At 43.1% G+C, this 27218-nt stretch overlaps 2 protein-coding genes across 2 annotated transcripts in view; one reads left to right on the top strand and one right to left on the bottom strand.

The window, feature by feature from the left end:
- RTCA (RNA 3'-terminal phosphate cyclase) overlaps positions 1–10930 on the bottom strand; it is a 71202-nt gene extending 60272 nt beyond the window's left edge. The window contains exons 1-2 of the mRNA XM_082266052.1: positions 10897–10930; positions 6188–6267 (exon numbers count right to left, since the gene is read on the bottom strand). Coding sequence (XP_082122178.1) covers positions 6188–6238 — 51 coding nt within the window. The 5' untranslated portion in view covers positions 6239–6267; positions 10897–10930. The remainder of the gene's footprint in view (positions 1–6187; positions 6268–10896) is intronic.
- A 497-nt stretch (positions 10931–11427) lies between these two features.
- The window catches only part of DBT (dihydrolipoamide branched chain transacylase E2), a 37241-nt gene continuing 21450 nt past the window's right edge, over positions 11428–27218 (top strand). The window contains exons 1-2 of the mRNA XM_082266464.1: positions 11428–11560; positions 22334–22451. Coding sequence (XP_082122590.1) covers positions 11510–11560; positions 22334–22451 — 169 coding nt within the window. The 5' untranslated portion in view covers positions 11428–11509. The remainder of the gene's footprint in view (positions 11561–22333; positions 22452–27218) is intronic.

Genomic DNA, 27218 nt, shown 5'->3' on the forward strand with positions numbered 1-27218 from the left:
ATTTGATTGACTATACATTGTTGAGGGAATACATTATTGCCTTTTAAAATAATGCCTTTATCTAATTTAGTATGGACTTTGCATGCTTTATTTAATTGCAATTTGTGACTTTTTTCTTTCAATTGGATTTGATCTCGAATCTCCAGGCAGCTATAATCCTCCCTGAACAGGGATAAAAAAAAAGAAAAAAAAGGACGGATCCAATAACAATGCGGCTGTTTTATATCAGGTTCTAGAACAGCGGTCACAAGTATATTCCCCAGCACAGGCAGTTCTTGCTCTACATACACCCTTTCCACCACAAAATCATTGTGAACTGCCAAGGACATATTTAGAATAGCTGCTGGGGAGTAGTATGCATAATTAAAACAGAACTAAAACTATTCATTTAACCGTTTCCCGAAAACAGTTACGTTCAAGGTATTCTGTGAATGATAACTGGCACAGTTGCCTAACTGAACTGTCAAGCCATCGATGCCTGGCATCATACCTGATCACGTGTGACACCATGGCAAATTCAGATCAAACAGGAGCGAAGATGCTTTCTTAAATGTTAATGATAGGAGGGTTTAGTTCAGCTAAGTGTGAGTCCAAAGAATCAACCTCAAGATTGAATAGTTCTCTAGCCTGCTTCTAATCATCTTTTGACAGAAGAATGCTGCAGTGTATATGTACATACAAAAATTTACATTTCCACTATGTGGTTTGTTTGTGGATGGAATGGTGAATGCAAGCCACATATTATAAGTGTTCATGCTGTCAGGTCTCACTATATATAAGCCTGGGTTCACACTAGATGGCTTGCGAATGCACAGCGAATTCGGCTTTGCATCTTAATCGCAACCCGTCCATGCAAACCGACTGTAGAGCGTATGTTAGCTTAACACCCAGCAATCAGTTTGCAAGATGCAGTGTGATTTGGCGAATCAGATTGCATGGGTGTGAACACCTATGCAATCTGATTTTGGTTCCCAAAAAAAAAAAAAAAGGGTCCTACACCAGTTTGGTGCGAATGCGGTACAATTTGAGCCATACAAATCCATGGCTCAAATTGCACCCCAGTGACACCGCATGTAATTCGCACAGAAATGTGCTGTGATTTCTGTGCAAATTACACGGGGTGTCTCGCACCATAGCAGTGTGAACCCAGGCTTATCGTGTCTTATGTACGGCATGAGAAATTTGCCAAGAAGAAAATATATCGTTGCCCATAACAAGCTTCCAACTGTCATTTCCAGAGTGTGAACTTAAAGTAGAATTTTTGTCAGAAAATTAAGTTTTGCTAGATCACTTCAGGATGGCCACTTTTGCCGGCATAGCTATGTAAAACATGAAAAATAAGTTCATATACAGTAATACACTGTCTCACCCTGCTCTGCACATGCTCAGTTGCTTAGCATTTTTAGGCACTGCTGAATTTGTCAGGGCTGATCTGCTGACAGCCTTAAAGCATAATTAAACCCTCCTATCCTTTACTGCACACATGTGATCAGTTATGACACCAGCCATTTGATGGTTTGATAGTTTAGTTGAGGACACAAACAAATGTGACAGTTAGCAATCCCAGCATTTCAGGAATGTAACTGTTTTTTGAAACTGTTAAATTGATGGGTTTAGTTCCACTTTCTGATTTACTCCTGTTCAGGGGCTCTGAGCTTCAAACATTTCTATCAGGTGTTTATGGGTAAAGTTCCACTTTAAAATGGAACAAAGTCTCTGATTGAGTATAAGGTGTGGTCAACTGCCATGTACATACTGACTCATGCACACAAGTTCACGAGGACGTATAACAAACTGTAGGTGTTTTTCTGCACATGGGATACACTGCTGCCATGTACAACCAACCATGGTAACGGATGGCTGTATGTGTCTGTTACATGGGTTTACGCTGCTAAGTTTCAAACCCGTACATGTGTATGGGCATACTACCCTGGCTGAAGCCAGTCCGTGTCTAGTGGAAACAGTTTTACGCAAATTGGGACATAAGCAGGTGAATGGCCACATACAGTCAGTAGTTATTATAGTCAGTTGTATACAAAGCCTATACAGATACTGACTTGCAGTACTGAAAGCAGAAAGGATGATTATAGCGACACTGCAGATATGCTTGTGCACTTCATGGTTCAGAATACCTAGTATTACTATTCGCTGACTACTTCTGTCTTAAAGTTTAAGTAAAGACAAACTAACTAAAGAGCCTCCAGAGCTTAGAGATAAATATAAACATGTTTTACATGTATCATTTGGTTCTTTTAGATCATAGGGATGAACTTCGGTCTGTAAATGAGGTTAGTTTAACCACCTAAAGACTAAGCCTTTTTCTGACACTTGTTGCTTACAAGTTAAAATCAGTATTTTTTGCTAGAAAATTACTTAGAAACCCCAAATATTATATATATATATATATATATATATATATATATATATATATATATATATATATATATTTTTTTTTAGCATAGACCCTAGAGAATAAAATGTCAGTCATTGCAATATGTCACACTGTATTTACGCAGCGGTCTTTCAAAAGCAATTGTTTGGGGAAAAAAATTGATTTTTGTCTTACCGTAAAATCCTTTTCTCTGCTGTTCATTGACGGACATAGCTCCATAACTTCTTTGACTCTGGGGTTATGCTGCTCTCCATAGGAGTAGGACTAGATGGAAACAAAACTTGACTACTCCCCTAGGGCCATCCTAGGGGGTATACTTCCCACTTCCTGCTATAGGACTTAAAGAGGTTGTAAACTCGGTAAAAAATTTTTTTTTTTTTCTACAACCTGAAAGAGAAATACATAATGAGCTAGTATGCATCGCATACTAGCTCATTATGAAATACTTACCTTAGAACGAGCCCCCACCGTGCCGTCCGCTCACCTCTATGACAGGCGACATGTCTAGTCGCCCGTCTTCCGGGATCGCGGCATCCGGCCATCTGATTGGCCGGAGCCGCGGTGACGTCACTCCCGCGCACGCGCACAGGAGCCGACAGTCACGGCACGGGGCTCTGAAGGAACGGCACGAGCGGCCGTTCCTTCATAGCGCATGCGCCGGTGACGTCACTGGATGCATCAAAGGTAAATATCTCCTAAACGGTACATGTTTAGGAGATATATTTACAGTACCTATAGGTAAGCCTTATCATAGGCTTACCTATAGGTACAACTTCCCGAGGAGGGTTTACTTCCTCTTTAAGTTTGTAGCAAGCAGTGTCAGCAGAATACATAGCACCCACCCCTCTGTGGAGTTGGGTTGTGTCCATCAATGAAAATCAGAGAAAAGGATTTTATGGCAAGACAAATGCACACAACTCCAAAAAGGGCTAAACATAGCCAACCAGGTAAACCAGGAACAACTGGAGCTCACCACCTAGAAAGAATACAACCTCAAGAGGCAGGAGCCTCTGCAACAGCGGCCTACAAAACCTGAATGCAGCATCTGCGGATGCTAGGACATCCACCTTGTAAAACTTGGTGAATGTATGCACAGACGACCATGTGGCCGCCTTGCACACCTGAACCACTGATGCCTGAAGACAGAAGGCCCAGGAGGCACTGAGCGCCCTTGTAGAATGTGCCTTAACAGGGAAAGGAGGATCATGACCCTTAATAGAATACGCCTGATCTGCCATGGTCTGCCTGATACATCTGGAAATGGTCGCAGCAGATGCGGCCTGCCCCTTACGAGATCCATCCATAAGAACAAACAAGGAATCTGATTTCAGAATCGCCTCAGTTGTCGCCAGGTACTCCCTGATTGCCTGAACCACATCCAGGGAATGTAAATACCTTTAGGATGTTTCGGCTTAGGGCACAAGTAAGGCAACACAATGTCTTCCATCAAGTGGAAGCCCAAGACGACCTTAGGAAGGAACGACTGACAGGGACGTAGCACCACTTTGTCCCTGTGAACCACCAGGTAAGGTAACAGACAGGACAATGCAGCCAGTTCCGACACCCTGCGTGCAGAAGTAATAGCCACCAAAAAAGCTACCTTCTGTGACAGAGTTAGCAGAGGAAGTTCAGGAATATTTTCAAAAGGCGGTCTTTGAAGAACTGACAGAACCAAACTGAGCTCCCACGGAGGTACCAGAGACCTTACCGGAGGAGCCAATTGGCGAAACCCCTGAACGAAAGTTTATCTACTGAGCCAACAGTTTATCTACACCATGTTGTAGAAACTCCAGCAGACTGGACACCGAAAAGAAACAGGGAGAAATTTACGCCCTCCAGACTCTATGATAAATCTTCCTAGAAGTAGATTTTCTAGCTTTTAACAGAGTAGGAATCACAGAATCTGACAACCCTGTATCCTTCAGTACCTGGCTTTCAATAGCCAGGCCATTAAAGCCAGCGACCGTAAAGCAGGATGGAAGATCGGCCCTTGAGATAAAATATCTTCTCTGAGAGGGAGTCTCTAAGGAACATGGGCTACCAGCCTTACAAGGCCAGTGTACCAAGACCGACAAGGCCAGTCTGGAGCACCCAGAATGACTGGAATTCCTTCTGCCTCGATTCTACGCAGAAGCTGTAGTGGAGGAAAAGCGTAAATCAGACAATACTGACCCCAAGGGGCCACCAGAGCGTCTGCGGCGTTGGCCAAAGGATCCCTAGATCTTGCCTCACAGGAACAGAAAATAAAAAAGAAAGAAAAAAATCAATTTAAAAAGGGAAAAAAAATGCCAGGACCGCAGATCCCAGCAGGGAACCAGGTCCTTACTCCTGACTAGAAGTCCTAGTCCTATAGCAGGAAGTGGGAAGTATTTCCTAGGACGGCCCTAGGAACGAAGTCAAGTTTTGTTTTCACCTAGTCCAACTACTATGGAGAGCAGCATAACTCCAGAGTCAAAGAAGATATGGAGCTGTGTCCGTCAATTACCAAAAGAGGAAATACACTTTTGGTAGATTGATCTGCACATGCTTGTCATTTTGGTCTATGGACGGTCGGGTGAGAAGGGATTAAAGGTGCAGATGGATTATTGGATCATTAGCTGCCATGGGGAAAACAGGGGATCAGGATTTGAGCCAGTCTAGATGTCAGCATTTCTCAGCGTGTGAGCCTTACCTATGAAAGTGGGTAGGCAATCTTATCTGGTGAGTTGCCATTTTCACTGATTGTCACAACAGTGGATGCAAATATCTTTCTGATGATCCTGGCTACATGGCGGTGTTTTCTGTCTGGTGGATTGGCTTTTCTCAGTGTCCTTAGATTACATGAACTTACTTTTGGAATGTCTACTCTATGAATACTGGACTGACCTTTTTTTGTCTGCGCTACTAAAACTTTTACTTTAGAATCCATATGGGATTTGAGTTGTGTATTGTATTTTATGCCTTTTGTTTGAAAGTAGCTGTGACTAGTCCTTAATTAGACTTATCATACACACAATATATATTGAAAACTTTGTGCGCAGGGGATATATTGCTTTTATTTTTAAGGAATATTGGAATTGAATAGGAAATACACTTTAATGAATTTTTAAAAAAAACGAAACCGTAAAGTTAGCCAATTTTTTTGTATAATGTGAAAGATGATGTTATGCTGAGAATCGTGATCTTTATTCTAAGCAAAAAAATTGTGATTTTCATTTTATGCAGAATCGTGTAGCTCTATTAGAACCCTTGTCCATTATTTTTGCTGTCTGAGCCCCCGTTACGGAGAATCACCCACTCTCTTTACTATTAGTACTAAAGGTGATAGTAAAAAAAAAATCCCAAATTTTGTGTTGTCCGCATAAAAGTAAAAGAGGGCAAATCTTCCAATGGGGACACTAGTTTTGGTGACCTGGGGGTCCCCAAAGAATTCCCCTAATTTGCAGGGATTTCTGCTCACTTCCTGTTTGGCTATGGGACAGGAAGTGAATCCAAATCTCCACAAAGGGACACACATAGCAAAAATAAATCTGACAGGGGTTAAAACCCTCCCTTTCTCTATCCAAAATTAAACAAAAAGTTCTGCCTAGAGTTCTACTTTAGGTATCAGTAAGCTGATCACACACACACAGTTTGCTTCTGATTCGATCAAATCGATTAACAAAATGTAATGATAATGTGAGCATTTATTCAGATTATATTAAATCAGGTAGAAGATCATACTACATGGAATACATCTGAACACATACAGGTGTGTTCCCAGAATCCCTCTCCTGGGTACACAGAGGACAGCCAGTAACAATATAGCTTACTTACTCCCTCCATGATGCTACCATCAATGTCTATAGTTGACCCCTCTTCTGCCATGTTTCCAGCCTCTTGCGTCTCACTAGTAACTCCTAAAACATAATAAGAAAGATTAAAAACAAAATACTTCTGCCTTGAAGAACTGGGGTCCTTGGTTCCAATATTGGCCAGGACACTATCTGCATGGAGTTTACATGTTCTTCCTGTGCTAGCATGGGTCTCCTAAAAGTAAAGATGAGCTCATGCAAGTCGGAACCTGACTGAGCTCTTAATCCACAAAGCTTTCAAAGCCAGCAGCCAATCATAGGAGGTGGAGGCATTCCCCTCTTAACAGCTGCAAGTATGCAAGGGGCATGTATAGGAGCGACTGTGCAGCAGGGAATGCCTCCGCTGGCTATGATTGGCTGTTGGCTTTAACAGCTTTCAAGTAGGATAGCTTGGGCGGGTTTGGACTTGTGTATGCATAGGAGGTAGGGACTTTAAAGTATAGCTAAAGGCAAAACTTTTTTGCAATAGGTGTGTATACTTGCAGCAGCGGAGGAGGGAATGCCATGGCTTCAGATGATTGGCCCACTACAGTGACAACTTTCTGGCAGGTTCGCTCAGGTGGGTGCAGCCAAGGATACAAACAGTCCTAAACTCATCTTTAATCAGGAACTTGCCAAAAGTCGCATACTGTATGGCCAGTGTTAAGAGTCGGTTCACACTATGGCGATACGACTTCGGGGGCGACTAGTGAAGTCACCGTGCACCGCGACTTCGGCGCGACTTGCATGGGCTTCACATAATGGAAGTTAATGCAAGTCGCTCAGACTTCGGTCAAAAGTAGTGCAGGAACCTTTTTCTAAGTCGGAGCGACTTGAGTCGCTCCTATTAGAACGGTTCCCATAGCACAGAATGGAGCACAACTTGTCAGGCGACCAAGTCGCCTGACAAGTCGCGGTACTGTGAACCGGCACTTAGAGTGTAAGCTCCTTGAGAAAGGGACTGATGTGAGTGCACAGTATGTATAGCTGCAAAAATGGTCATCACTATTAGCGATGGCATTTTGCCGAAAAGATAAAAGGGTGCGGATAATGGTGCTGAAAATGGTGTGTTTTTCATAGGTCATGTGACTCAAAAATTGCATCAAAAACTTACCACTGGTGCGTTATTGATGCGTTCTTGCTGCATTTAACTGCATTTCAATGAGGAGATGCCTTTTGGTGCTTTTTTTTTTTTTTTTTTTTAACTGACCAAAAATGCAGCAAGCAGGATTTTTAACACCACAACGGAAGCGCAACGGACCAGTGTGAAGACATACCGTACATAGAATTTAAAGGGAAACATTTTTCTTGAGCTTTTCTTGCCCTAAAAGGTACCAAAAATGACCGACAATAAACCCAAATTCATTTAAAATCATGATATTAATTAAAAAGTTGACTAGAATACAAATGAGATATATATATTTTTTTTTTTTAAACTGTAATTTTTGGTTTTCGGCCAAGTGCATCCTGCATTTTCAGTTTCTGCACTAAAATTTCCATTCAGTGTACCTCTAATCATTATATAAATACCTGTAATAAAAAAATAATAATATGTGTGATCTGCAAATAAATATTGGGGTACACAGTACACCGGATGAAATATGAAGGTACTGACTGCATCTGCAGGACTCTTGAGAGCATTACTGATATAAACTGTACCCCAAGGTACACACACGTGTGTGTGTGTGTGTGTGTGTGTAATCTACAGTATACACCAGGGATCCTCAAACTATGGCCCTCCAGCTGTTGTGGAACTACACATCCCACGTGGCATTGTAAGACTCTGACATTCACAGATATGACTAGGCATGATGGGAATTGTAGTTCCTGAACAACTGGAGGGCCATAGTTTGAAGACCCCTGGTATACACCAATCAGCTGTAATATTGTGACCACCTGACCTACCACAACATGACCACTTGTTCCGTGAAAAAACCATACCCGTGAGAAAACCATACCCCTCGTCACTTCCGGTCTGAAACAGCAGAGCAGCGCAGCAGAGCGCATGCTCAGAGCCCCGGAGACGTAATTGAAGAAGAAAGAAGTTCACAAGTGCGCATGCTCGGAGGGTATGATATGTTAACGGCACTAATACTTGCGGCGGTAACATTAAAACAGTTCTGCTGCAACATCAATCATCTCCTCTCCTCTCCCTGTCACTTCCCTGATCTCCCCTAATAAATATAAAAGCGGCGGCGGGTGTATCTGTGCTCCGTGATCCGCTTTTATATTTATTAACGGAGATCAGGGAAGTAACAGGGGAAGGAGCGGACATGAGGCATGATGCAGGGGAGCTGTTATAATGTAAGCGCCGCAAGTTAAAGTACCGTGAGAAATCCATACCCTCCGGAAGTGACGAGGGTATGGTTTTCTCACGGGTATGGTTTTTTCACGGAACACCACCCACGAAATATTGAGTAGGTCCCCCTTTTGCCACCAAACAGCCTAGACCTGTCAAGAAATGAATACCATTATACGTCTAAAATTATGCTCTGGTATATATGACCCAGCCATCAGCAACAGATTATACAAGTTGCGAGGTGGGGCCTACATGGATCAGACTTGTGTTTCCAGCACATCCCACAAGTGCTTGATGGAGTGAGATCTGGAGAATTTGAAGGCCAAGTCAACACTTTTGAAGACACCTTCCTCCATTTCTCTGTGGTCCAGTTCTGATGCTTGCGTGCCCACTGGTTGCAGAAACGGGTGATCATGGGCACCATGACTGGTCTGCAGCTACGCAGCCCCATATGCAACAAACTGTGATGAACTGGGGAGTTGATTTACTAATACTAGAGAGTGTAAAATCTGGTGCAGCTCTGCATAGAAACCTATTAGCTTCCAGGTTTTTTTGTCAAGCCTTAATCGAACAAGCTAAAGTTAGAAGCTTAATGGCTACCATGCCCAGCTGCTCCAGATTTTGCACTCTTCAGTTTTAGTAAATAAACCTCTGTATGTTCTTACCCCTTTCTATCGGAACCAGCATTAACTTTTTCCACAATTTGAGCCACAATTGCTCCTCTACTGGATCAAACGACACAGGCCAGCCTTCGCACCCCACGTGCATCAATCAGCCCATGACCCTGCTGCCAGATTTCTCTCCTTGGACTGCTTTTAGTAGATCCTGACCTCTACAGACCTATGACATCCAACAAGAGGTGCAGTTTTGGAGATGCTCTGACCCAGTCAACTACCCATTACAATTAGGCAAAGTCGCTCCAACCCTCACGCTTACCCATTTTTTCTGCGTTCAACATATCAAATTTGTAGGGAAAATATGCACTTGCTACCTAATATATCCCACCCACTTTCAGATGCCAGTGTAACAAAGTAATCAATGGTATTCACTTCACCAGTCAGTGATCATAATGTTATGGCAGATCAGTGTGTGTGTATATACTCCCTCACATATGAATCTGCGATTTTGGCTGCACAACCCACATCCCGAGTTTGATCTGCATAAATATATATTGTAGCAACCTCCCTGTACACACACATTATAAATACTGTATATATATATATATATATATATATATATATATATATATACACACACACACACACACATATATATATATGGTGTGTGTGTGCATGCATTGATGAACGCCCCCCTGTACATATATATATATATATACACACATACATGGACTGTGTATGATGAAAGCCTCCCCCCCTGTACATATATTCACATGGTGTGTGTATGATGAAAGCCCCCCTGTGTACACACACACACACACACAATGTGTGTATGATGAAAGCCCCCCGGTATACACACACACACATATATATATATTACACACACACACACGTGGACTGTGTATGATGAAAGCCCCCCCGTACAGATATTTACATGGTGTGTGTATGATGAAAGCCTCCCCCCCCCCCCCCTGTACATATATACATGGTGTGTTAAAGAGGAAGTAAACCCTCCTCTACAACTTGTACCTATAGGCAAGCCTATGATAAGGCTTACCTATAGGTACTGTAAATATCTCCTAAACATGTACCGTTTAGGAGATATTTACCTTACATGTCGCCAGTGACGTCACTGGCGCATGCGCTCTAAAGGAACGGCCGATCGTGCCGTTCCTTCAGAGCCCCGTGCCGTGACTGTCGGCTCCCGCGCGCGTGCGCAGGAGTGACGTCGCCGCGGCTCCGGCCAATCAGATGGCCGGATGCCGCGATCCCGGAAGACGGGCGACTAGACATGTCGCCCGTCATAGAGGTGAGTGAGCGGCACGGCGGGGGCTCGTTCTGAGGTAAGTATTGCATAATGAGCTAATATGCGATGCATACTAGCTCATTATGTCTTTCTTTTGCAGGGTGTAAAAAAAAAAAAAAAAAACTCAAACGAGTTTACAACCTCTTTAATGATGAAAGCCCCCCTGTACATATATATACACATGGTGTGTGTCTGATGAAAACCCTTCTGTACACACATTATATATATATATATACACACACACACACACACATGGTGTGTGAATGATGAAAGCCCCCTCCTCCCCCCTGTACACAGACATACATATATATATACACACATGGTATGTGTCTGATGAAAACCCTTCTGTACATATATATATATATATATATATATATATATATATATATACATACATTGTGTGTGTGTGTGATGAAAGCCCCCCTGTACATATATATACATGGTGTGTGTATGATGAAGACCTCCAGCACCCACCAGTCCCGATCAGTCGGCCCCGTCCAGTGAGTGTATAGCAGTGCTGGTTATTTCACGGAACACCGGCTCCTGCCACCCTGTCCCCGCCCCTTCCTGTCACTTATTTAACCCTGCCACTGCCAGGAGAAATCGCGCTGTGCTCTCTATATGAAATCTGTTCATATAGTGACATTCAAATTCAAAGTTAGGTAACTAATACATACGAACACCGTGCAATATGTTTAATTTAACTACTTACACTTATCTTTACCCAGTTGTATGTTTTGCCTGAATCTAGATTCATTATTCATTTCAGGACTAGTAAGGATTTCGACATATTCAATGTAAAAGCCTCATTAAATGACATTTGTCATATTAATCACTGTCCTCTGATCTATTTATAACCAGGAAAATGGCTACCCACATTGAAAGCGACACATTCATAAAACAGTTTGCTCCGCCCTCTTGCTCTGACAGCTGGGCAATGGTTTATTCCAGCTCCGATTGGCTGTCGGGCCCCCACACCCCCATCTCCTTGGCATTGACACAATTGTTCCAGCACTTGTGTTCTGGTTGGCCGTGAGCAGCAGCTCTGTTTTCTGATTGGTTCTCCGGGCTTTTCCGGGAAACATGGCGGCTGTGAGAGCCTTGAGGAGCTGTAACCGGTCATTCGTCCGTCTGGTGAGAGAAGCTGTATTGTGTTTTTGTGTGTAAGGTGTAAACTCTGGGGGGAACCCTGGGTGTGCAGCCATTCATGTCTGGTGACTGTAAAACTGTCCTGCCCCTTTTCTTATCAGTTATTAGGAGAATGTGTGATGTCACTGGGCTGTACTCTGCAAGGACTGATCCTTGGAAATCCTCCACAACATTGGCAAGATAAATCCAGCTAGAGGAAAATAAGAATCCTATCACAGATTGCTGGCTTTCCTCCCTTGCAGAGCTGGGGTGCTGGCTTCATTCTCCATTGGCCATGATCTGCATGGAGTTTGTTGTCCTTTAGTCAGGGTGCTCTGCTTTATACCAGGAAAATACTGCCAGCCCACCTGGCTACACCTACTGTGTGCATAGCAATAGCATTAGATTGCAAGCTCCTCTGCAGCATTTATATTTTAAAGATTACAAGTAAAGTTCTATAGTGCTGAGATGTTACACAGCGCTTCACGTATTGTAAAGTCCCATCAGTCCCTGCTCTCAGGGAGCTTACGATCTAAAGTCCCTAGCTCACATTCATACATCCACATACTAGGACCAGTTTAGACCGGAGCCAATTACCCTACCAGCATGTCTTTGGAGTGTGGGAGGAAACCAGAATAACCAGAGGAACCCTGTACAGGGAGGACACGCAAACTCCATGCACATTTTGTCCTGTTGGGGATTTAAACTGATACCTCAGTGCTGCAAGGCTGAAGTGCTTACCATTAGGCTAATGTGCTTTAAGTGGTTGTAAAGGCAGAAGGTTTTTTTTTTTTTTACTTAATGCATTCCATGCATTGAAGGGTAAGTTCACCTTTACAGAAAACTTACACTGGACCCCCTTCCTCATCCCCCCCCCTCCCGGTCCCGCTATAAAGAAGTTCCATGATCACCGCTGTGACACATTTGGTTGCTGCTTCACTGGTCCTGGGGTTTGAAATCCCCGCAGCTTAATCTCCTAAACGTACCTCTTAAAGGTACGTATAGGAGGCATTCTAATTTTTCGGCACTGTCACATGGATGCCGCCAACCAATTAGAACCCACCTAACCCATCCAGTCAAAGCTGGAGAAGAGGAGAGAAAGCTGTAGGGATTTTAAATCCCTGGACTGGTAAAGCGGCGACCTGATGTCTCACAGCGGGTGATCACAGGACTCTGGTACAGCAGGACCGGGGGTGGGGAGTGGGTCCAGTGTAAGTTCACCCTAAAGATTTCCTGTAAAGGTGAACTTACAATTTAGGATAAAAAAACCTTCTGTGTGCCGCAGTCCTCCAGTTGATCCAGCAATGTGCACAAGAGCCTCAGCTTCCCAGGACTCTCCTTCATTGGTTTCCGCTGCTTTCAATAAAAGTCAGTGAGCCAATGAGGAGCGAGAGGGGCCACACAGCTGCTGCTCAGGTGCCCTCATAGCTAGCTGTGGGGGCACTCAACACGAGGGAGGGGCCAGGAGCACTGAAGAGGGACCCGAGAAGAGGAGCATCGGGGCTGCGCTGTGCAAAACCAACTGCACAGAGGACGCAAGTATGACATGTTTGTTATTTTTAACAACAAAAAAAGTAAGTGTCACTAAAGGAAAAACTTTTGTTTTTCCTCATTTTGAATATAGCCATTTTTTTCCCCATCTATGTATCGTTGAGATCTCACTTCATGTCCTGTCTCATAGCCACGACAGGAGGTGAGAGAAAATCCATGGAAAGTGAAGGAATCCTAGTGTGTCACCAGAACTATTTACCCATTGGAAGATTTCCCCCCTATTCCTGTTCCGATGTCAACCCAAAATATTGAATTCTCTTTTTATGTCATCAGTAATAAGGAAAATAGAGAGGGTGAATCTCATTAAGGCTGCATTCACATGTCAGCGTATGATCGCTCCAAAGAAGCTCTTGTACTTTTTTGGAGCGTATTGCCTCCCGCAATTTTGTTTGCGCGATGTTGCCGCGATTCGGCGGGCGTAAATCGCGGCAACATCGCTCGGCGTTTGGGGGGCTATTGCAAATCAACGGGCAACGCTAAGCGTCCCGCAATTTGCAATAAATCTCTGAATCGCGGGCGGAACCGCGGCGGTTCTGCCCGCGATCATACGCTGACATGTGAATGCAGCCTAATAGAGGCACAGACTGCAATACAAAATAAAAATAAATAAAGTCCTAATGCCTCTCCATGCTATCAAAAAAAAAAAGTTTTACCTAAAGCTATAGTTTAAAGTAGATCTAAATAAGAAGGGTTCCAATGCCTGTAATTTTTGTTGCCATCTGTGTCCCATTGTGGAGGTTTCCTTTTCATTTCCTGTCTCATAACTAAAACAGGAAGTCGGAGGAAATCCCTGGTTGTCACCAGAACTAGTGACCCCAGTGGAAGATTTCTCCTCTATTCCTGTTCTGGGGACAGCCCAAAATTTGGGCAAATTGTTAATTTCAATAAGAATTGTAATCAGGACAAATAGAGAGGGTGAATCACCACATTGTGGGCACAAACAGCAATAGAAATCTGCTAGGTGTTTTAACCCCTCTTCATTCTATCCAAAATTTAAAAAAAAGTTTTGCCTTTAATAATACTTTAACCATAGAAAAAAAAGAAATCTGTCAGGGAAGAAAGATGGAGGCTGCCATGCTGTGCTCTCCTGCAGCTGCTGGTGGTCTGCTTGGCATGCTGGCTCTCTGAATTCACTCATAGGAGTCAGTAACCCAGAATAAGGAATTCTGACACACCGGATGCCCTGAGTATGCAGCTTCTATATCTTTTAAGGCCGATGCACGCCATGCCTGATTTAACAGGAATCACTGTGGGAATGGACTGTGCGTTCCACACCGCATGCAAAACTCTTTCATTTGCAATCTGCAGCGGGTGTCAATACAAAGTTAATGACACCCTAAATGCAGGTCGCAAACCAGTGCGTTTTTATAAGTAACGCATGCACTACTTTTTGTGCAGTGCAATTTTAGCCAATTCAAGATGAAAGGGGCTGAAATCACATCGTGCATGTGATTAATGTGCGGGTATGGTGTAAAGCAGCCCTCAAGACTCATTTACACAAGCTTTAATTTCTCTGCAGAGCAATATGCAGTGGATTGCCTCAGAAGGTATTTGAAAGGGTGTGAGGAGGTGTTATGTCGCCTCCTCACCACCTATTTTAACTCCTAAAAAGCTGCACCACCATGTTGCAACTTCACGCATTACACACAGTTGATGGGTGGTTATGGTGTGGCCTTAATCATTTGAATGGGTCACATTTGGCGAATGGGTGGGTTAGCAATGGGGCTTGCCTACGTTCACTGCCTGCTGTCTTTTCAGGCTTAAGGGGGAGCGGTTGAGGAGCAGTAAAAACAAGTGTTTTTACTACCCTCACCCCCAACCACAAGTGTAAACATAGCCTCAATCCTTGGCTGAAAGATCTCCGCTGTAGGAAATATCAGGTGTCAGTAAAGGGATGGGAAGGTTTCTATACTATCCAGCAGCCAGCAGGACATGGGGCACACTTCATTACAGGTTAGTATGTCCCTGGTAAAGTATCATCACAACAATGTTTTGACTAAGGGCCGGTTCACATTAGTGCGATCACAGAGATCGCATGTAATTCGGAGCGCACTGCTCCTAAATTACATGCGATCTCTGTGCGGTGCAAATTTCAGCCATACACTTTGTATGGCTGAATTCGCACCAGAATCGCACTAAACACGCACATGACCCTTTTTTTTTTTTTTTTATCTGCAGCAGAATCGGATCGCATGGCGGTTCACACTAGTTTGATCCGATTCTGTGCGAACTTGCAGATCGCACTGCGATATGCGATCTCAACTGGGGGTGTCGTTAACTTTTAATTGACACCCCCTGCATATCGCATATGGCAGTGTGAACTGCCAGAGGTGCGGATGCGATGCGGGATCACGCTGCATATTCGCAGCGTTCCTGCATCGCACAAATGTGAACCGGGACTTAATCTCAGCTTTACCTTGCTACAATGTGACATTTGTGTCATGACATTTAAAAAAAAAATATATTGGGTTTGGGATGGACACATGCAGCTTACTTCTATGTGCGTTCCCCATGCATTGGGGATAAGTCTGAAGCACTTCTGAGGTCATTCAAAGTTCAATGATGGGTGCATTTGGCATTTTTCTAAGCTGCACTAACCTGCTTTCAGGCTCATTTAGACCCCGTTCACACTGGGGCGACGCTACTTGCCGGGGCGACCTCACAAGTCGCAGTGCGCAGCTCGCACCGCGACCTCGGAGCGGCCGGCACGGACTTCATATCATTGAAGTCAATGCAGGTCGCCCCAAAGAAGCTCCGGACCCTTTTTCGAAGTCGGAGCGACTTGTGTCGCTCCTATTAGAATGGGTCCACAGCTTCTCTATGGCAGGCGACCTGTCAGATGACCAGGTCGCCTGACAGGTCGCCCCAGTGTGAACGGGGTCTTACACTTGCAGTTAAGGGACAGTAAAAATTAGATGGTGGTTCCATATTTTTTTCGGACCACCCCTTTTAAATCAGAACTTTACCCATAACAACTTGATAAAAAAATTTATTTAACCAGAGACATACATTCCACATTAATAATATTGCTACCAAAATAAGTGAATGCTGTAAATTTCATCCAGCACTCCTCCTGCTGAGGCTGCTATTGTGCTGTAGCCAAGATCCCCTGAGCAGCATTAACCACTTTACCACTAGAGGATTTTGCTGTCTTACGTCTGAGCCACTTTTTGCGATTCGGCGCTGTGTGAATTTAACGGACAATTGCGCGGTCGTGCGAGGCTGTACCCAAACAAAATTTACGTCCTTTTTTTCCCACAAACAGAGCTTTCTTTTGGTGGTATTTGATCACCTGTGCGATTTTTTTTTACTTTTTGCGCTATAAACAAAAAAAGAGCATTTTATTTTGAAAAAATAACAATATTTTTCAAATTTTTTTATATGAAATTCCCCCCAAAAAAATGTAAAAATCAAAATTTTTTTAAATTTTTGGCCAATTTGTTTTCTGCTACCTATGTTTGGTAAAATAAAAATCACAATAAGTGTATTTTGATTGGTTTGCGCAAAAGTTATTGCGTTTACTAACTAAGGGAAAGATTTTTGTCATTTTTTGTGTTTTTTTTTTTTTTTTAACGAGTAATGGCGGCGATCTGCGATTTCTTTTTTTTTTTTTTTTTTTTTGCGGGACTGCGACATTGCGGCGGACAGATCGGACCCTTGATTGACTGACATTTTTTACACTTTTGGGGGTACCAGTGAAATTACTACAGTAATCAGTGCTATGTATATGCACTGTTACTGTAAAAATGACACTGTCAGGGAAGGGGTTAATTTTATTGGAGAGGGAGGGGTTAATGTATGCCTGGTGCTTACTGACGTGTGGTGGGGGAGGTGACTGAGTGAGTCAGGGACAGATCGCATGTTCAGCTATGCTGAACACTGCGATAGCTGATCTGTCACTCCCTGTCACTTAGGAGATCCAAACTAGATTCCCCGACGATCAGGGAAGAGCAGCGGCGATCGCCGCCGCTCCTCCCCTGGCCCGACTCCTGCTGTGACTGAAAACAGCGGGAGCGCGCCTACAGGGGGAGGAGTCTAGCGACGTAGTACTACGTCGCTAGACGATAACGAGCCACGTTGCTGCAGTAGCAGCAACGTGAGAAGACGTTAAGTGGTTAAATCTTTAGGCTGTCGGCAAAACGGCTTCTACAAATTTGGTACAATGCCTAAAAATGGGGAGCAACCGAGCATGTGCAGAGTGGAGTGAGACAGTGTATTACTAGATTTTAAAAAGTATAGGCACCTAATGTTGTAACTGCAAAAGGGGCCAGCCTGAAGTAAATCATTCAGTACTTCATTTTCTGACTAAATTCCCACTTAAATCTGCAAAGGCAGCTGGATGGGGTTGTTCACAAGCTTAGCAGGTGCAGCAAAAAAAATCATACCTCCTGTCAAGTGAATGCGGACTGCAACTGTGTACACTCAGACAGATCTCCCTACCGTGCGTATTGCAAACTAAGCCTTACATTGTTTGTTCACTCCTATTGACTTTTAAAATGGTTGTAAACCTCAGAATTTTTTTTTTTTTTTTTTAAAACGAACACCTGAAAGACAAAAACATAATGAGCTATTATGCATCGCATACTGGCTCATTATGAAATACTTACCTTAGAACGAAGCCTCGTAGTGCCGCCCGCTCACCTGTCTCATGGGTGACATGTTCGGTCACCCTTCTTCCGGGTTTGCGGCACCCGGCCATCTGATTGGCTGGAGCCGTGATGACGTCACTCCCGCGCATGCGTGCGGGAGCTGACGGTCACGGCATGGGGCTCTGAAGGAACGGCACCAGCGGCCGTTCTTCAGAGCGCATGCGCCAGTGATGTCACTGGCTGTATGCAAAGTAAATATCTCCTAAACGGTACATGTTTAGGAGATATTTACAGTAACTATAGGTAAGCCTTAATATAGGCTTACCTATGGGTACAAGTTGCAGAGGGGGTTTACTTCCTCTTTAAAGCCCCTTGACAACCCCTAAATATTGTAAAATACCTAGAAGCACATTTATACAGCAGTAGATGTGACATTCACTGCAGGAGAATCTTTCTGGTGTTCAATGTGTTTTCAAGTAGAAGGAAGGGCCAAGTATTAAACCAACATTTAGATGATCATCTCCCTTTCTTCCCATGGATGTGCATACATTTTACACCAAATTGCAAGGTAAATACATTTTTTTCTCTGGCTTTTTTGTATGTGCACATTGAGTGCAAAGCTCCAGCGCTATCATTTTTCTGGGGAGCTGGTGGGTATGAGGTTTGCCCCGCCAACAGAGCCTAGAGAAGCGGACACCGTCTGGTCATGTTGCCCACTGTATGTGATTAAGCTTTCCACATTACCATGACGTGCTGGAGCCTGAGTTCATGTGACCAAATAGAAACAAGTTTAAAAAAAGGTATTTATATTGTAGGAGAAAAGATACAGTGACATTCAAATGTTGGTTTATTAGACTCTCCCTTTACTTTGATATACAGTGAATGATTTACCCCCAGTAAATGTCTCATTCACAGCTTTAAAAATATGCCTTTTTGTTTTAAAAATCTTACTCCTTTAGGCCCCTTTCACACAGGCGGACCATTCAGATCCGGCTGTCCGTTTTTTTTGGCGGATCTGAACGGATGCCCCATGCATCTCTATGGGGCATTGGATGTCAGCGGAGAAATGTCTGCTGACATCCGATCTGTCAAATCTGGACGGATGGAAACCCTATTTTCCATCCGTCCAGTGGATCAGATTGGACGAGAACGGACAGACGGTTCGTTCCCATCCGATTCCCCCATGGAGAATAGCGGGGACCTGACAGCTGTGTCTCCGCACACAGCGCGGAGACAGAGCAGCCATCCGCCTGCTCAGCGGGGGATCAGCGGATCGATCCCCCGCTGAGAAAACCGGAGTCCCAACGGACTCTATGTGTGAAAGAGGCCTAATTGTAATATTTCTACTACAGAGAGTAGTTGGAAGTGGAGAGTTTGATCCTTCTATAGACAATAGGGCGGCCTTTCTCAACCTTTTCAACACAGAAGAAATACTTTCCAGTCTCGGGGAACCTCTGCCAAAAATTCCTGTATCTACAACTCATGATACATTAGTGTGATGGTCAGTGGGAAGAATGGTCATTGGGAAGAAATACCCCCTTATAGATGGATAAAAAGATCAATAGTGTCAGTGGGAACTTATTTGAGGGTCAGAAAGTGTCCATTGCTCAAGGAACCCCTAGCAATCTCTGGAGGAACCCTGGTTGAGAAACCCTGCAATAGAGTATTTGCTGTCATTTTCTTTTTAATATTGTTGAACATTATCATCAAATTAAGCATACTTTGTAAAAGTGTTTTGAGGCTGCTGATGAGTTCCCATGATTTCATTTGATGCTAATGTTCAACAATATTAAAGACCATAATAAAATGACAGAGAATAGCCTAGAAGCGATTATACTGCTAGAACGGCACGGTGAGCAAGGGGTAATAATCCAACATTTACCATTGCAGCACATTGATTTTTCAGAGTGCCCTGATATGGATGATTGTCCCTACTATGTTACATTGTATCATTCATCTGGATATTGACACATTTGGCAGGAGCTTTATTTTATGTAAATAGGAAACTGCTACATTTGCAAGGATTTTTTTTTTTCCAGATGGATTCTATGTAATAAACAAAGTATCAGTACAGTAGCACTGTGTTTGATGGAGAGGCCCTAATGTTGTGTTTGGGTCTGTTCTGTTATTATTTCATTACTTTTTAGCGGAGCGTTTAGCCCCCGTTCACACTGGGGCGACCTGGTCGCCTGACAGGTCGCCGTAGGTCGCCTGGCATAGAGAAGCTGTGGACCCGTTCTAATAGGAGCGACACAAGTCGCTCCGACTTAGAAAAAGGGTCCGGAACTTCTTTGGGGTGACCTGGAGCGACCTGCATTGACTTCAATGTTATGAAGTCCGTGCCGGCCGCTCCGAGGTCGCGGTGCGAGCAGCGCGCCGCGACCTGTGAGGTCGCCCCGGGAAGTAGCGTCGCCCCATTGTGAACGGGGCCTTAGGGTTCTTTCACACAACTGTTCTAGCTATCAATGTTACAGAAATGCACACTATGTGTTCCCAAATGCATTCTACTGCATTTTGAAAGGTTCCTATTCAATTTCCTTGAATATACAGTAAACCCCCGTTATATCATTTTTGCAGTCCTGGTATATTGCCTTTTTTTTTTTTTTTCTGTAAGCGCCGGTTCACATTACCGCGACGCTACTTGCAGGGGCGACCTCCAAGATCGCGGTGTGAGCAGCGCGCCGCGTCCTCGGAGCGGCCGCCACGGACTTCATAACATTGAAGTCTATGGCGGTCGCCTCCTGGTCGCCCCAAAGAAGCTCCGGACCCTTTTTCTAGGTCGGAGCGACTTGTGTCGCTCCTATTAGAACGGGTCCGCAGCTTCCCTATGGGAGGCGACCTGCGGCGACCTGTGAGGCGACCAGGTCGCCTCACAGGTCGCCCCAGTGTGAACCGGCACTAAGACCTATTAATATTATTTTACTAATTAAATCATTGTTAATGAAATATTTTTGTGTTTTCCATTGCTCTTGCTCTGTCTCTCAGTATCTTTTATGTGTTTAAATGTGTTTCTATTGTTTTAAAAGTGTGTTTAAAGACCTTTTAAAATGCTTTTAAAAGTACAGTGAATTATAAAAACATGCCTAGAGTGTATTTAAAGCGGAGTTCCATCCAATAGTGGAACTTCGCTTTAGGTAGTTCTAACCCCCTGACAGGCCACATTTGGCATGTCATTTTTTTGGAGGGGGGGGCGGGTACCTAGTTTTGACAGATACCCGCTCCCACTTCCACTCGGAGCGCCGCGGCGCCCTGAGCGGAAGTTCTCCTCTCCCCCTCCCTCCTGGCAATCTTCTGGGACATGTCAGAGGTACTAGAAGATTGCCGGCCAATCAAGACACGTAGCGCAACTCGCGCATGCGCAGTGCGTACCCCGCTGTGAAGCCGCAAACTGTCACAGCTGGGTGCCCACATCAGTGATGCCGCAGAGCAGAGAGGGAGAAGAGCGAGGCTTCGGGCGGCCGCATCGCTGGACCTTAGGACAGGTGAGTGTTAGTTTATTAAAAGTCAGTAGCTACACTTTTTGTAGTTGCTGACTTTTAATAAACACAGAAAAGGCTGGAACTCCACTTTAAATAGCATATAAGTAAATGTGTATACTGCACTAACCAACACAAATAATAAATAGTAAAAAAAGCTGCACAAAACAACTGACAAACAGGTTGATAAGAGCAATACATAGACAAAAGTGCAGCGCTAAATCAGGGAGAACTGTAACAGCTCTCCATACAAATACAAGCGATGAAGTGCGTATAAAACCAAGTCAATGGTATAGAAATTATACATAAAAAAAGTCCCAATTAAACGTATAAGGTAAAGACATCCATGTGATGGTATTGCGATTCCTAAGATGGACTGCAACCACAGGTGTTCTCCAGGTGTATATCCAGTGGGATGAATGGAGGATGAAACTCGCAGACATCAAAGACCATAAGGATAAAGACCAAAGGGAACAAATCTAGTGTAAAACCCCAAAATAAAATTCACTTACAAACAAATAGTCCAGTGTTACAGGCAAAATATAAGCAGACAAATCAGGCTACAGAGGCACAATCCTGATGCATTTTGTCCCATAGGACATTCTCAAAGGATTTGACCAGACACAGAGCCCCGACCAAACCCTGCCCCCCTCTTTTTCATGATTGGCTGAATGATTTTGATTGACAGCAGTGGGAGCCAATTGTGCCGTGCTGCTGTCTTAGCCAATGAGGAGGGGAGTCCCAAGCAGCTTAGACACTCTTGCAACATCGCTGGATAAAGATGGGCTCAGGTAAGTATTAGGGGGGCTACTGCACACAGAAGTTTTTTTTATCTTAATGAAAAGAAAGCATTAAGATAAAAAAAACCTTCAGCCTTTACAATCCCGTTAAGCTTTGACAAAAAATAATAAATAAATCTGGAAGCTAATTGGTTTCTATGCAAAGCTGCAGCAGATTTTGCACTCTCCAGTTTTGGTAAATCAACCCCTTTGTATGGAAGGCCAGGCTCCATCTGAAAGCATGACTCTCCTTATTACTTGGCCTGTGTTGTGTAATGCAGGGTAACACAAGCAGCGTAAATGGTGTCAGGGAAAACAACATTTTTTAGCTTTGTATTGATCACATATTTTCACTGATTTCTGTTTTGCTCTTATTCTCCCTAGGCCAGTTTTAGACAGCTGACTTCATGTAACCGGTTTTTGCTGATAAAATCATGCAAACAACAACCTCATTCTTTACATCTGCAAACTTCCCAGATCAGATACTTCAGAACTGTTTCAGGTAAGCATTGAGAATCCCCCTTTATAAAGCTTTAGCAATCACTGCTTGCTGGGCCAGATGCATTGGTGTTTATGATTATTCCCAAGGGATTGTGATCTCATTCCACAGTCACTTGTCCCCATTACCAGTATTGATGGAAACCTACACATTCACTTGTATTGCACACACTGCCAACAGCCTGGGAGGGAGATGGCAAGCTTTTGACACTATCAGGAAGCTCCGGAGCTTTGCCTACCAGACCAACCCAGGATTTGAGTATTGGGTGGAGAGGAGAGATCACCTCTAGGTTATGTTGAAGCAAAGGGTTTTAAAGTGGAATTTTCCTTTTAAAGAGCAATCGCAGGTAAAGTTGGTGAAACGAAATGAGCAACTAATATCGAGGAAACACTGCAGCTATGTTAAATCTAAAAGACCACTAAATTTAACTGTAAAAGGAACATGTAATGATAGAAATATATAGGAGGTGGTGACATTGTTGACTTGTTTTTGAACATGTGAGATCCAAAGCTGTTATTCTTTCTGCACAGCTTAGCTGTCCAGGAATGAGCATGAGATGGTAAATAACAGGACACTTATTACACATATGCTTGTTCCAGGTCATCTTCTCCTCTTCCAGGGTTGTTTTTACCACTGGTTTATTAAAGATTACTGAAAGCTGATGGAAGTGGTGTGTGGCTTTGCGTATATGACTGTAAGCAAAAGGAGTTCTCAAATTTTGAACAACTTTAGAGTGAACCAGTTCACTGGCGCTGTACCTGTATGAAAAACTGAACCCTGAACAGGTTTTAAAATGTAGCCAGTATGCATTTCCAAGCTTAATTTACAACTTTGACCAGAATTTACCTTTTAAATGAAGAAAGGAACATTTGGACTGGCTGAAATTTTTAATTTTCTTTGATGGCTGTCATCAAAGAAAGGTAATGGGTAATAGTTACAAACTTTATGTGCCTACATACACCAAACTGCCATAACTTTATGACCACTGACAGGTAAAGTGAATAACATTGATTATCTTGTTACAATGGTGTCTGTAAGTCGGTGGGATATATTAGGCAGCAAGCAAGTAAAGTTGTTTTTGAAGTTGATGTGTTGAAAGCATTAAAAATGGGCATTGCAGTTTGTTGTGTAAGGGACCGGTCAGGGAGCCCATGCTGACCCGTATCCACAACCAATGGGCACGCGGACATCAGAACTAGACCACGGATGAGTAGAAGGTGGCCTGTCTGGTGAATCCTGTTTTCTTTTACATCATGTGGATGGCCTTGTGCGTATTTGTCGCTTTCCTGTGGAGGAGATGGCACCAGAATGTTGACCACTATCAACATTGTTGATCCCCCCGCTACATCGCGGTTCAGTTTTTGCGGTCCCGGTAATTTCGCGTTTTTTTTTGTAATTTTATTTTACTATATAAATCATTAAAAATGAAAGATTTTTGTGTTTTTTATAGCTCTTGCTCTGTCTCTAAGTATCTTTTATGTGTTTAAATGGGTTTCTATTGTTTTAAAAGTGTGTTTAAAGACCTTAAAATGCTTTTACACGTACAGTGACAGTAAAAAAATCATGCCTACAATGCATTTTAATAGGGTTTTTCTATTTCACGGAATTTCACTTTTCGCGGCTGGGTCCGGAACGTAACCCCCGCAATGGAGGGGGGTTTACTGTATTGTGCCAATAATCAGCAAAAAATGCAGTTCAGTATACATGAAGGGTAAGGTACCCAGGAAACACAATCACTATCAACATTGTTACTGACCCAAGTACACTCCTTTTGTGGAAACAGTATTCTCTGATGGCAGTGACCTCTTTCAGCAGGATAATGCGTCCTTCCACATAGCAAAAATGGCTCAAGAATGGTTTGAGGAACACGCCAATGAGTTTGAGGTGTTGGCTTGGCCTCCAAATTCTCCAGATCTCAGTCCAAATGAGCATTTGTAGGATGTGCTGGGAAAAAACAAGTCCAATCCATGGAGGCCCTACCTCACAACTTATAGAACTTAAAAGGATTTGCTACTGATGGCTTGGTGCCAGATACCACAGCATGCCTTCAGAGGTCTAGTGTCGTCAATGCCTCTATGGATCAGGGCTGTTTTGGTGACAAAAGTGGGAGGTCATAAAGTTATGGCTGATCCATCTATGAGGTCTTAAAATAGTTTCACTAAATATGAAACGCACAGTGGATTGTTAATACAAACCTTAGTCGTGTTGATAAGTTTAAAAGATTTCACAGTTTGCTTGAAATTGCACTACATCCAAACATACAGTACAGACCAAAAGTTTGGACACACCTTCTCATTCAAAGAGTTTTCTTTATTTTCATAACTATGAAAATTGTAGAGTCACACTTCAAGAGGTAGTCACCTGAAATGGTTTTCACTTCACAGGTGTGCCCTCTCAGGTTTAATAAGTGTGATTTCTTGCCTTATAAATGGGGTTGGGACCATCAGTTGTGTTGTGCAGAAGTCAGGTGGATACACAGCTGATAGTCCTACTGAATAGACTGTTAGAATTTGAATTATGGCAAGAAAAAAACAGCTAAGTACAGGAAAATGACTGGCCATCATTACTTTAAGAAATGAAGGTCAGTCAGTCAGTCCAAAAAATTGGGAAAACTTTGAAAGTGTCCCCAAGTGCAGTCACAAAAACCATCAAGCGCTACAAAGAAACTGGCTCACATGCGGACCGCCCCAGGAAAGGAAGACCAAGAGTCACCTCTGCTGTGGAGGATAAGTTCATCCGAGTCACCAGCCTCAGAAATCGCAGGTTAACAGCAGCTTAGATTAGAGACCAGGTCAATGGCACAAGGAGTTCTAGCAGCAGACACCTCTCTAGAACAACTGTTAAGAGGAGACTGTGTGAATCAGGCCTTCATGGTAGAATATCTACTAGGAAACCACTGCTAAAGAAAGGCAACAAGCAGAAGAGACTTGTTTGGGCTAAAGAACACAAGGAATGGACATTAGACCAGTGGAAATCTGTGCTTTGGTCTGATGAGTCCAAATTTGAGATCTTTGGTTCCAACCACCGTGTCTTTGTGCGACGCAGAAAAGGTGAATGGATGAACTCTACATGCCTGGTTCCCACCGTGAAGCATGGAGGAGGCGGTGTGATGGTGTGGGGGTGCTTTGCTGGTGACACTGTTGGAGATTTATTCAAAGTTGAAGGCATACTGAACCAGCATGGCTACCACAGCATCTTGCAGCGGCATGCTATTCCATCCGGTTTGCATTTAGTTGGACCATCATTTATTTTTCAACAGGACAATGACCCCAAACGCACCTCCAGGCTGTGTAAGGGCTATTTGCCCAAGAAGGAGAGTGATGGGGTGCTGCGCCAGATGACCTGGCCTCCACAGTCACGGGACCTGAACCCAATCGAGATGGTTTGGGGTGAGCTGGACCGCAGAGTGAAGGCAAAAGGGCCAACAAGTGCTAAGCATCTCTGGGAACTCCTTCAAGACTGTTGGAAGACCATTTCAGGTGACTACCTCTTGAAGTGTGACTACAATTTTCATAGTCATGAAAATAAAGAAAACTCTTTGAATGAGAAGGTGTGTCCAAACTTTTGGTCTGTACTGTATATGTATATACAAAAAAAGTAAGGATAAGGACTTAAAGGTGCAAACATTACTCCAAAGACAACAAATACATAATCTTAAATGTAAAAAGTTTTATTCACACAAAAAAAATAATAAAAAATGTATATACATCAATAAAAATAAGCTACCCAAACATGGGATCAGGCTTCCGGTATAGATATCCATGAAAGGAGTGCTGTTCCTGCTAGGCCACCACTAACAATACTCTGGTTACACAAATATATATTAACCACTTTAAGAGCCGGTTCACACTGAGGCAATCCGACTTCGAGGGGCGACCTGTGACTTCACATAATGGAAGTCAATGCAGTTCGCTCCCAGGTCGCCCCAAAGTAGTACAGGACCCGTTCTAATAGGAGCGACACAAGTCACTCCTATTAGAACGGGTCCTGTGCTAATCAATGGCGAGCGACCGATCGCGACTTGTCAGGCTGACAAGTCGGCTGACAAGTCGCGCTAATCTGAATGGGGTCTAATACCGGGCACTTTCACCCCTTCCTAGCAGGCCAATTTTCAGCTTTCAGCTATGTTGCACTTGTATTGCGCGGTAATGCAACAGTGTACCCATATGAAAATTGTATCATTGTTTTCACACAAATAGAGCTTTCATTTGGTGGTATTTAATCACTGCTGGATTGTTAACTTTTTTGCTAAATGAAAGAAAAAAGACAAAATTTGAAAAAAAAAAAAATTGTTTTTCTTCTTTTGCAAATAATGAGTAATCTTTCTTCATAAATTTAGGCCAAACTTTATTCTGCTACATGTCTTTGGTGAAAATAACCTAAATCGGTGTATATTTAGTCTGTAGGAAAGTTTTATTGTGTCCAGAAACTATGGTGGGTGTGTGTGTGTATGTGTGTATGTATATATATATGTATATATATGTATATATATATATATATATATATATATATATATATATATATATATATATATATATATATATATATATATATATATACATTATCTCACAAAAGTGAGTACACCCCTCATATTTTTGTAAATATTGCAAATATTTTATTATATCTTTTCATGTGACAACACTGAAGAAATGACACTTTGCTACAATGTAAAGTAGTGGTTATACAGCTTGTATAACAGTGTCAATTTGCTGTCCCCTCAAAATAATTCCACACACTATTAATGTCTAAACCTCTGGCAACAAAAGCGAG

This window comes from Pelophylax lessonae, assembly GCF_965119305.1.
Source record: "Pelophylax lessonae genome assembly, chromosome: 8".
NCBI classification, from domain to species: domain Eukaryota; kingdom Metazoa; phylum Chordata; class Amphibia; order Anura; family Ranidae; genus Pelophylax; species Pelophylax lessonae.